This window comes from Acanthaster planci, linkage group LG11 (genome assembly GCF_054643075.1).
Source record: "Acanthaster planci isolate LZ-2023a linkage group LG11, COTS_SCS, whole genome shotgun sequence".
Taxonomy (NCBI): domain Eukaryota; kingdom Metazoa; phylum Echinodermata; class Asteroidea; order Valvatida; family Acanthasteridae; genus Acanthaster; species Acanthaster planci.
The window spans coordinates 11782768-11795182 of NC_141787.1; the positions used below are offsets into that span (position 1 = coordinate 11782768).

General features: G+C 40.5%; 1 protein-coding gene across 2 annotated transcripts; it reads right to left on the bottom strand.

Moving 5' to 3' along the window:
- Positions 1-393: 393 nt before the first annotated feature.
- On the bottom strand, positions 394-7911 carry LOC110984832 (dolichol phosphate-mannose biosynthesis regulatory protein-like). Of its 2 annotated transcripts, none has more exons than XM_087143081.1 (4): positions 7776-7911; positions 4200-4289; positions 3103-3205; positions 394-2470 (listed from the first exon to the last, which is right to left on the bottom strand). In XM_087143081.1, the coding sequence occupies exons 1-4, from the start codon at positions 7776-7778 to the stop codon at positions 2421-2423; spliced, it is 246 nt and encodes an 81-aa protein (XP_086999207.1). In that variant the 5' UTR covers positions 7779-7911; the 3' UTR covers positions 394-2420. The 2 variants fall into 2 exon arrangements, with proteins under 2 accessions (XP_086999207.1, XP_022101066.2); XM_022245374.2 differs by lacking the exon at positions 7776-7911 and adding an exon at positions 4841-5001.
- Between the last annotated feature and the right edge of the window lie 4504 nt (positions 7912-12415).

Genomic DNA, 12415 nt, shown 5'->3' on the forward strand with positions numbered 1-12415 from the left:
CTCTGCCCTTTAGTTTTCCATGAGCTTTTACCTTTGGGAATGTTTCTTAGGACAATATTTTATTATTGGGTCAAAACACACCACAAGCTACCTGTGAGGCAGATCTATGGAGCAAGAAATGACAAAGTCTGAATATCAATGCCTCTTGATATGCTGGATGGCTGCAGTACACACAAGATAATCAACATGCAAGCCAGCCAGCTAAATATAATTATCCTCCCATAGAATTCTTTAATGCAGATTGCAATTTAATCTTGCCTTTGTTATGTCACCAGGGCTTATTGGATTCCACACAACAGTGCCGAGTGTTGCCATAGATGCAGAACAAATATTTGTGCATGGGTAAGTAGGATGACTTGCAAAGTCACATAATGAGAGAACAAGTTAGTCGTATTCAAAGTGAAGTATCAAAACGAACACTTTATTATTCTGTTGATACTCAAGACATCATTTTTTGATGCTCGTGACATTTTTAGAATGGTACGCCTGTGTTACGCACAAACACTGTGACAAACTGATAAGACCACGATAAAATCAAGTTAGACAAATAAATATTTCAAATTTTTGCCATTCAGTAAGACTGTACATTCAAGAGATATTCAGGCCTCTGACTTTTATTACTGAAGTCTGAACTCCTGTTGTGTATTAAGCTCAGATGCTCTGAAACCATAGGATTCCAAAGTACTCTTCCCTGTATCCTGGGACATCTTGAGATGCCACTAGGGTGATGTAAGATGCCATCATGATTTCCTATGATGTCACCAGTTTTCTAAAATGCTGTTATGGTATCCTAAGAGGCCTTTAGCTACTCTAGTAAGTTTCTAATTGAATACCTAATTGAAAGAAGAGCCCAACTCCAACAAAACCTTTTTTCAGTTCAAAAGAAAAAAGTGCATATATTTTGCAGAAGTTGCAACGGAAATCAATTACCTCTCATAGGCCTGGGCCAAAAGGGTGGAGTTGGACCTTTCTTTTGATAAGATATTCAATGGAATTGCCTGAAGACATATTATTTATTAATTTGCTCCAGTGCTTTTTTGGTATCTCAAAGTATCATGGTATCCTAGGACATCACTGTGGTACCACAGGATGTCATTAAGATCTCCTATTATAAGGTTGCCTTAAATAGTACTAGTTTCCATGGATACTAATTATAGAAACTATTATAATTTACCACCAAAATGGAGTACGGAAGTAAGGCCTGGCCGAGAAGCTCACAAAAAATTTGGCTGCATGTGCACATTGCCTTTTCACATTTGAATTCTCCCCCCCCCCGAAATCCTCCCACAATAGAACATACGTCCCCTGTGCTGTGTATCCTTGAATGTAATAGAGTACCGAAATGTGATGTCACTGTGAACCAGAAAGTGCAGTGCAAACAAATGGAGTACGCGCGCGTGTTGGTTCACACGCTGGTTCTCGCGCTAATGCCTTTTACACACTAATTGTGCGCGTGACATATTCACTTTGGTACTCTGTATCACAGTCACACTAGCTGCCAAAGTGATATAACAAATTATGAGATGCTCGAATGCCATGATTATATCCTTGATGGCCATTTCATTTGTCCAAGGTGCTGTTTGCCATTGTGGCTTCACATGCCAGTATTAGTAGAGCTTGAAATTTCATATTTAGGGGCATAACAAAATGACCGTAATGGGTAGGCCGAAATAAGAGGCACTGTAGCCACTGGTAAATGGGATCCTACTCTAGCCCTGTAGCATCCAAGGATGTCTCATAATTCCTTTTTACAATTTTGCTATAGACTATGAATATACATATAAACGGATCTAAATTTAACAAGTGTTTGCATTGAGCCATTTATAACTGTACAATTTTTCCACTGCAGCTGTCATTTCTCTTTCAAAATTTTTCTACAAATCCCCAAAAAAGCATTTTTAGACATAAGACAAGCCTTCAATGACATTGCTTTACTCAGGGCACTTACACAGATACGTCATCTCTAATACAAAGCATGCCAATGTTTGATTTGATTTTCCTTTGAAACCCCTAGCTTACGATGGCAAGGTTGGTGGCTGAGTGGTTAGGGCATCTACACCAGTAAGCTGGAGATCGTGGGTTTGTGTCGCAACTGAGCAAGCTTCTTATTTGTTGTTGTTGTTACAGGCTCACAAATGGCACTAAGTACGCAGTGCTGAGTGTGTACATGTTACAGTAAAAGGAAAAAAATTTCAAAGTCTACTTCATCCTCATTTGAATTTTCGTACAAAGTCATTACCTGTACTGGTAAAAGAGAAACTACAGTCCCAAATCCTCTGATTTCTAAAATTAAATACTTGTACATCTCCAATCCTGTTTTGGACTTTGTAATGCTCCTTTTGAGCAATTAACAGCACTCAATAAAAAAAAAGTGAATTATGCCACTTTGTACAAATAGATTTGCCAAGCTTGCTTCTCTGTCATTTGGTTTTCTTCTTCTTCATCAGAGTGACTGCCGTCACGAAGACACCTGCCAACAGGAAAATGGAACACAAAAACAGTTATAATGACATTGAAACTGAATCATCAGACACTCAGTTTTAGCCCATCCAGCTACAGTCACGGCTACACTCAAAATGTCACAAAATTTCATATCTGCTGCATCAGTAATTCCTTGAAATCAACTCTGAATGAATTGGTCGGCACAGCGCAGTGCTACGTTCCTGGGAAAAGATCAAAGTGGGGATTGTGGTTGATCATTTCCGATCCTCCAGGTGATGGAAAAATGGTTGTCATTAACCATAACCCTCCGCAATCCTTGAAAATCCACCTGGAGGTTTTGTAGGATTTTGTAGGAGTTAAGAAGGTTCGGCCACTACAGCCACTTTTTCTTTGCACAGAGCTCAAAGCTCCATGAAAGATCAAGTACACAGAATATGTTTTGATTTACTTTATGGGAGGGGATTTTGGAGAATGGGTTCTTGCTAAGAATATTTTTACAAGATAAGGGTTAATGCTGTACAGTTAGTATTGTTACATGTATAATTAATTTTTGTACTCATCGAGATGAAAGTTGATGGCGTGTAATGCGATTAAAAAATTCAAAGGTATGAGTAAAATGTCAGTCCTCATCAGCAAATGACTAGTAGAAGCACTACTCACCAATGAATGTGAGGAAGATCAACCCAGCTACGACAGGCAGAGCAATGGCATAGAATCGGGGAAGGAAGAAATGCTGTAGAAAGTGGTCCTCATCGACGAACGGCTGCTCCAGCATGGAAGGCAGTAGAGGAATTGAAAAAACACACAGGGTGAAGATTATTAGGTAATAAAACCAAATGCGACAACTACTCTCAGCAATGCCATAGATCTGTTTTGGCAAATGGATGGACGGGGGGCAGAGGTGTAGCCAGAGTTCTCACTGTGGGGGAGGGGGAGAGTGGGAGAACTTGATATTACTGTGGGGGTGCCCCATATTTTCTTAATAATACTACTGATTTGTTTCGTTTCCTCGTTTCTGGGGATGATTATTTTTTGGAGGGTGCGGGGAGGGGAGCAATATGCTTCCCCCAATCCTCTTTGGCTACGCTGCTGACCTAATTCTATAACTGCCCTGTTGTGCAACTTCCCTTCTGAGGGGTGAGGCTACATTCTGGGGTTTTTACATGCAATTGAAGAAAGGGAAGTGAAATAGAAATAATCAACTTTCTCTTTGAAAAGAGCAAAGCTGTGGGTTCTTTGGGGTGGAAGGGGGGTCATGACCTCTGTTGGCCTCCTACATTGACCTGGCCTTGGAGAGAGTTTTTTTGGTGTTGGCATCACCAGAGTACTCTGCTACAAATCTGGCTGTACTCCACTGAACCACATACACAAATTATACTTGTCTGAATTTCCTCCGGAAATTACATGAACAATTATCAAACAGAGGAAAATTTTAATGTATAATGTAACTGTATTTTCAAACCTAATATCAACTTATCCAACAGTCAATCTGTCAAAGTCTGTAACTTTTCATCTTTACCATCTCCCCAATTTGCTGCGTGGAGCCTTAGATACAGATGGAGTCCAGTATCAAGACCATGTGGGGCGAGGGGAGTAACTTGAGTAACAATGAAGATCAAGATTTCAGGAGATGGCTAAATCAATGCACTGAGGTGTTTTTGTTGTTTAATTTCTTTTATCGTAAAAGAGGAGGGAAGGGAAAGAAAATGGGGTGAAACTGTCTCAACTGATGTGTACGCCATGCAGTACAGCCTTACCATGAATATGACCCAGACTGTATAGTATGAGAAGATTGCCCCGGCTAAGGCCATAAGGCCCATACCCAGAACTTGGTCCATACCAGTTGCCTGAATGAAAATACAAAGTAGACAAACAGGTTCAATTTACAATGCCTATCACATCAATGTAATCTTTCTTTGGTGGCAAATTATCATGAATTTTTTGAACACTATGAAAAAGCACTGACCAAGAAGCATTACAGGGGGTGGGGGCCTAGTGGTTCCTGACTCACAACCAGAGGGTCTGGGGTTCAAATCCAGTAGCTGGCCACAGGTTGTGGCTAGTCCATCATATCCATGGATGACAGGCCTACCATGCATAGGGCCTGGTTGGACTAAAGTTGAGGCCTATTTGGACTACCCTCGGCCCCAGAATTGTGGGGTTTGTCACCCCCCACGCTCCCACAAACGTTTTGTGGGAGCGCAGCTGGACAACGAACACCACAGTTTCTGGGGTGGGAGGGAGGCCTAAAGTAGGACTTGGGGAACGAGTTCCCTACGGATACCGCTTGACACCCTGTGCACAAACCCTACTTCCAAAACTGTAAGGCTTATACAAACCTTAGCCAGGTATAAACTCCAATAAACATATTCTGGCTGTTTTGATTATGCCAACTTACCCTTCCATGACAGCTATTTGTGCAACCAAATTTCATTCATACCTTCTTGGTGAAGTTAGAGTCAGATGGGGTGGTTTATTCAACTTATATCCTCATTAAAAATAAAATGATGAAATTCTTGAGCATTTGCCCATCCACACTACAGAAAACAGCAGCATCACTAAGCATGTACTCTCAATAACTGCCAGCTGTGTGATAGCTTGATCAATTGCAAATGAGCTCCCATCTTTTCCTTTTGTTTTCCTGACCCCATCCAAATGAAAACTGAGCTCTGACTGGTCACTGGAATGTAAACAAATTGGACCAATCACAGTGCGGCTTTCATCTGTAGGTGACAGGAAAAAAAGGAAAACATTGGGAGCTGTATTGCGATTGGTCAAGCTACCAGTATGCTGATTTCTGTAGTGTGGATAGGCAAAAGGCTTTCTCACCATTTTAATGAGGATATATGGTGAATAAACCTCCCCATCCTGACATCTGACTTCCCCAAGAAGGCAGGAAATTTGGTCACACAAATAGCTGTGATGGAAGGGTAAGTTGGTGCTCTCAACAGAGCCAGAATGTGTTTAAGGCAGTTTGTACATGGTTATCTTTAAGGTTTGTATCGTGGGAGGTCCAGATTTCGAGGGGCCCACTTTTCACGTCCTTACCGTCTGCGTTACGCCGCGCAATGTAAACAATGAATGGCATAATATTCCTTCAGACTTGCCGAAGATCTTCTCTTCTCCCCGCTGGCCGAAAAATGTTGGAAGTTATGGCTTTAGCAGTAAGTTGCACTTGTAAATATCTAAAGTTTATGTATTTATGCCTAGTTTACAAGATACAAAAACCATGGAGGGTGTGCGGACAATTAATATCCATTACAGTGTATTTTAAGTTTCAGATAACAATGTTTCAAAGTTGCTGTTCGTGTATGACTGAAGTCACATGATTCCACTGATAACTGAGCATGCAGGGTAAAGTACGGATGCTTGGAAAAGACATGTTCCTTATATCGTTTTCTCACTGCCTGGCAAATCATTTCGCCCTCACATTTGGAGTGACGAGTTGACATGTTGCAAAGCTCATTTTTTCCATGAAAATGTGCGATTCCTGCATGCCTATTAAAAATCTAAATTAATACATAAGAAGAACAGTAATTCAATGTAGGTTTCTTCTTTCATTTCATTCTTTCAAGTGACTGTGAGGGTTTTTTTCAATTATGGCCTACAAAATAAAAAATGGATCGATATTTTGACCAAAAAAGAGATTATAATGAATATTCATTAGGCTCCAGATATCACAACCAACACGTGACATTCAACAGCAAAATACATGCTACTTTCTCATCTTGCAGAACATGTGTACAAGCAAAGTGCTGCAGTCTGAGGCAAGCGTCTACAGGAACTACACTGTATTCACCATCAATGCTTACAAAAGCATTTTGGTGCATTGTTGGCGTGAATGAACCAAAGAAGCCTTGTGTGATTTCTCCACCTCAGCCTGATCCAAAATACGTTCCCGCACCAGAACGCAACATCGTTTCAGAGCACCATCACCATCGATGATGATGACAGTGACTCAGAGATTGATGACAGTGACAAGTGCTGTGTTTTCTACTGATCTGGACCCACTGAACTTGCGAACTCCATCAATTTAATTAACATCATGGAGCCAGTGTATGTTCGAAAAACAGCTTGCACTGGACAAACATATCAAGTACTGCTGCAGTGTCACCCCTCTCCTGGCAAGGGATACATTTTATTGTCACACCTTGTCACAGTCTCCCATGCTTCCAACCCACAGGGGAGTAAATTTTATCAATGCAGTTTCCTTCTTTCGTCAGGAGATTTCCCCCCCAAAAAGCAATTTTTTTTTATTTCAAGCATGTTTATCATTATTTTGCCAAGTAAATTATGGTTAATGAAATAATCTGCACAGTAAGCACTAGAACATGTTTTTTTTCCAGCTTTAGAAATAAATGAAAGTGTGTTCACTTTAAAACATTCACCTATTAATTTCATGTCTAATGAAAAATAAACAAAGGACAGTTGGAAAAAAAATTAAACACAGGGAAACTTTAGAGTTGAGAGCAAAGAGACACCTGCAACAGTTTTAACTTTATTTTATTTTATCTAAATTTAAAATCATTTCAATATTTTGTGAAGTGAAAAGAGACTGATTTGGGAAAAGACCACTTCCGACAATAAACAATTACAAGATAAAGTCACACAAGACGCGCTGCATGGCAACAAACATTTACCGAATTTCATGCATGGCTTCACTCGGGCACTGTACAGTCTGTACAACCCTCGAAAATAGGTCACAATCAGTGGTGGGTGGTGCGGTCGTGAGAGCATGGGAGATCACTCAGTTGGGCTAAAGCTGTGAAGGTCATCCAGTTTTGATAGGTGTTTTCAAATTGCATGTTATTGTAACTTAAGGAAGGTGATTAGGACGTTAGTTGATATCTTGCATTTTTAAAATTAAAGAAAAATCATTATTCCCTTGAAAACCAGTCTCTGGTGGATATAAACCATACGGTTCTGGATGTACGCAAACCCTACAAGATTAGTTGGAAAAATTTTAAGTGTTTCCTAACTGATCGACTTGTTATTTTCCTTCCTAAATATTGAATTTTTCTGGATATGCTTTTGCTTTTTCATAGCTAACAAGTAACAGGTCACTGTGAATAATTACTAACGTCCGTATATGGAACTCTTCCCTCGCCTTTTTAAACATTTAGACATGGTAGGGTGAAATACCATGTCCAAATGCAAACGTTAAAATAGGCGATTTCAAGTTGTACAGTCCAACTTCAAGTTATTTACACATGTTTACACCATGGAGGAAGGAACACATTCCATAGGCCTACGGACAAGCCACGCGTTGGGCATGTTGGGGCTGCACCATAATAGAAACTCTCCTTTTTGAAATTGTTTCTAGATTGGCTTACCATGCTGACATTCACAAAATACCCAGGATATCGCGTGTTTTTACAACTCAAACTTTAACGAGGGTCGACTCTGGTCTAACGCGTATTGTACAATTTGTGGAGGCAGTATCACAACCGGAAAAAGGTATATTTATGATAATTTATACAAACTCAATCCGGGTCATAGGTGTCACCGTAAAGTATGAATTATTTAGTAGTGTGCTCTTGACGCTGCGAATGCACATTGCGCGCGAGGTACACAGTACTGTACACGTGAATCGATACACTTAAGTGTACATGTACATGTACAGTGTACATGTACATGTACATGTACATGTCCATGTACTGTACATATGGATGTACATGTACATGTACTGTACATGTACATGTACACTGTACACGTACATGTAGTTTACGAGTACATGTACTCTACATGTACATGTACATAGCTAGGGTTGCACTACACCAAGTTCTCCCCCATAGAAAACAGTGCAAAATCGGACCGAAAATGAGCGCCGCCTGATGACTCTCGTGCAGAGTTTTTTTTTTTTTACTGGAAATTCAAGATTATGGCCAGAAGATCACTTTGTGTTTCAAATTCTTATTTTATTCACCTGTCGAGGAATATACCCCCAAAACAGCAGTAAAACTAAGCGATAATTTCTGAATATAACAGGACGCCCGCCTCTATCCAAAATAGGCCCGCAATTTGGGATTTTTGTGGAAAAAATCCCAAATTGGAAACTATCAGTCTATCAGTGCCCAAAATGTGATCGTCTGAGGCCCCCTTTGTATTCAACTATTCATCTATATAATACTGAACTGTGCAATTGTAGCACATAACCTACCATTTCGACCCTATTACACCACCGATTCCCTATTATTAACAAATAACTATACAGATTTAGGTCATGGTATTTTTCAAGTTAATAGGCTTGTGATTTTTTCCGACGTTCTTGTAAATAAAAGCACTGCAGAGCTGCAGGGGGGATCATTTCCCCCTCAACATATTGGAGGCTGCTACAAGTACACTTGATGTGCTTGCCATCTTTAATTTAAGGCATACTTTTACTTTAAAAACAACAACAATAAGTCGTGGCTTCTGTCCCTTCTTGAATCATGCGAATACATGAATATTATACTGCTTAGTCTTGGCCAAAGACGTCAGTGATCGATAGTTGTTTTATTTCTGTTAAAGAGCGCCCTCGCCCAACTAGTTTTTACTTACTCTCACTGCGCACAGTCTAATTGGGAGTCGTTGGGGCGCACTATGCACGGTGTTCTCTATCAAGCCCTAACGTCTTGAAACCAAGACTACATACTGCTATATTCATCACAGTCTATCATGGTCTACAACAATTATAAGAAGTTGAATGACTCGCGAACCTGCTCGGAAGTAAACCTCTCGTCGCGTTACGCACGTATGACACACATATACATGTACATATGTGCACGTGGTACCCTTGCAAAGAGCAGATACTGCATAATTCATTTACAGTGACGCCTAGGTCGAGTTCGGGCGCCGTTTTCTTGACACGGGTTTCTTGTTCTCGCCGCGCTCGAACGACGGGAACACGACTCAAGAACAGGATCTCGGAACAGGATCACACACCACCTCCTCGTCAGGGTTTTACAGGAGCACACGGAAAAACTCGTGAGATTTTGATTTTTGAACAGCTGCAAAAAAGAGAAAGATGGTTTACAAAGTTGGAGACGATAGGGAGTTTGGCAAAATTAACATTACTTATTTTTCACAACACATAAATGAATGTTCCTGTTTGATTAGAAAAGAATTTAGCCCAGTTGTCCAAGCATCAACTCTCGAATAGTTTACTACAATATGGACACCACCATGTTGCACGTTACTAGCATGATGCTTCTAATAACCGGTTGTTTGTTCCCGGCGTTTGAGCGGCCGATCCAAGAACGACAAACCGAGCTGTTCGTGAACATACGAGAACAAACCGCCCGAACTCAGCCTCAATGCATATGAACCAGGGAGCCAAATGGTGATACCGGTATAAATTATCTTAAGTGTACCTTTTCCAGTTGTGATATCGCCTCTACCTAACGGTAGTTACATGCACCCTGGACGACCAGAGAGGGCGCTATAGCACAACTATGGTTGCTCGCCAGTAATTTGGAACTACACAAAACACATGCCCATAGAAAACTGTGCAAAATCGGACCGAAACAGCGCCGCCTGTTGACTGTCGTGAGGAGGTTGGCCTCCTTTTTTTAACTGGAAATTGAAGATTATGGCCAGGAGATCACTTTTCGTTTCAATTTCATGGGGCTTAGCCACCAAAATCTTTTTTTATTCGCCTTTCGAGGAAGATACCCCCAAACAGCAGTAAACTAAGCGCTCATTTCTGAATGTAGCCGCCCGCCTCTATCCAAAATAGGCCTGCCCGCAATTTGGGGATTTTTGTGAAAGGAATACCCCGAACTGGAAACTATCAGTCCCAATTTTGGGATTTATAGAAATATTTCTATGATGCCTCCTGATTATGTCATGTCTTACTTTAAAAGCAATGTGGGATCTTAAAACCATTCTGCTCTCAGATGAAAGCACATGTTATTTTTCAATTTCTTTTCAATTTTCTGTGGGTTAATCGATTACATTTTTCGTTATTCCCACAAACAAAATTATCTCCCGAAAAATGATTTTCCCGAAGTCTGCTTGGAACCATTTTTTAAGTGGCAACCATAAACTTTCTTGTGCACTCGGGACCATTTTTTTTATTCTGCTCTCAGATGAAAGCCCAAAGACCAGGGGAGTTTATCTTGGCAACGATTTACACAATCTCAGCATTTTGGGGGCTATACAATCTCCCATACAACTTTAATGGCATACAACTTTAATCAAACGACTTGATTTTATTTTCATAAGTTTAAATCCAAATTTGTTTAATGCTGGATCATGTAAATTCATTGCACAAAGCCTAGTTTTTACGCTCATTGCACCAAGGTGCTCTTTTTGAGATCACTTCCGTTACAACCACAAAAAATTGACACGCCCAACACAATAAAACTACTCACACAGCTGTCTACAGCTTAGAGACACGTAAGAGAGACCGACTATTAATATAGGACAGACCCACGCTTTCCCAGGCTTGCCCAGGCACTTTCTTTGTCAATAATCCCTTATCAGCACGTGGTTTAGATATTTACATACAATCCCCATGGGACGTGGCTGGAGGCGGGCTCTGGAAAAGAATGAAGCAGCTCAGGGGAAGTCCCCATGTTAAAGGTGACTAAACTAGGCTATTCAGCATCTACAGAAATGCAAATTAACAGGAGGTTTTTGCATTTGGCCGAATTTTTTTTAATTACGTAATTACAAAAGAGGGGATCATCATAGTAGCCATTCTGATCTGCTCAAGGTTAAAATCACAAACCACCTCAGATATTGTCCAAGCCCAGATTATCTAATAATACATGACTATTAATGAATGGAAGAAACGTAAGATATTTCCCAGTGTTGACACAGTGTGAAAACTCAATATATTTACACATGAACACAGTGTCCATTTCAGCATGTAACCACAGCGTTCGGTCTGTGTTGCTGTGAACTTTAGAATTCATAGAGAAATCAAAATTTTACACAGTGATACCCTGATCACAGTGTGACCGTAATGCCATCTGGTTGTTCCGACAGTGTACCACGAGATCATCCTCATGTCCTCATGGGTGGATCTGATCCGGCAATTTGACCTGTCAACATCCGTCCGTGCACGAGTGGCGCGAAACTTTTGCGGTCTGATGAACAAAGAAATACTTTTTTGGCGTGTAGCTCATGTGAAACAGCATGCACAATAAACAACTGCTGAACTACGGGCTAGCAAAATATGTCACCACGCATGGGCAATGCATTCATGCCGCGATGTGTGCCTTGCCCTTCATCACAATTTTCGTTGCGCATTCGTCTGTTTCTTAACCTTTTTCATTTGTGTAATTTCACTTGCAGACAGACTGCACTAAGCAAGTACTCACAATGCCGGTCAGCTGTGTGACCGTAACAATTGAGAATATGCTCTGGAACATCACTGTAGTCGTGGTGCCAGAAGGTAGAGACGAATCAATTGTTCATACCTTGTGCAAAAGTGCGAGTAATGCTGCTGCATTAACTGTCATAGACTCGTTTATTTTTGCAAGCTGCAAGTAATTCGGACATAGCCTGTATATGTAGACGGGTCCAGGTATAGATAATTCTTGCCCCTGCAAAATGGGCCAAGGCCTTGTTGAATATTAAAGTAGACCGCATGGTGAATCACAACGCTTTGTCTTCATCGAAATCTCCGACTTTTCAACCATGACATTTCAAATAGCCCCGTAGGTTTAAACCATTTGCACCATATATAAGTACATGTACTGAAACTTTTTAATGAAAGTGAGGAAAACACTTGGGTTTTCCAGGTTGTCCTACACAGTACTCTTGTACCCTGTCCAGTCGACTTCATAGATGTATTCAGGTAATCAGTACTGTACAATATAAAATATTCTTTAAATATCACTCACACAGAGGGCGAAACAAAGCTTAAATATAAAACCCTCTCATAGACCAAGCGTAATTATAGACAATTATCAATTTCCTTATCAACTGTGTTTCTCGGTAAATTTGGCCACTCACGTAACTTCTCCTTGCATAACCTAGGGAT

What these genes read in the sequence shown, in the direction of transcription:
- LOC110984832 (XM_022245374.2), bottom strand. Translation starts at nt 4,876, where the DNA reads ATGAAATTTGGTTGCACAAATAGCTGTCATGGAAGG. An exon ending in CAAATAGCTGTCATGGAAGG is followed by an intron (nt 4,290 to 4,840) that starts GTAAGTTGGCAT and finishes ATTTTCATTCAG; the next exon opens with GCAACTGGTATGGACCAAGT. An exon ending in CAGTCTGGGTCATATTCATG is followed by an intron (nt 3,206 to 4,199) that starts GTAAGGCTGTAC and finishes ATGCTGGAGCAG; the next exon opens with CCGTTCGTCGATGAGGACCA.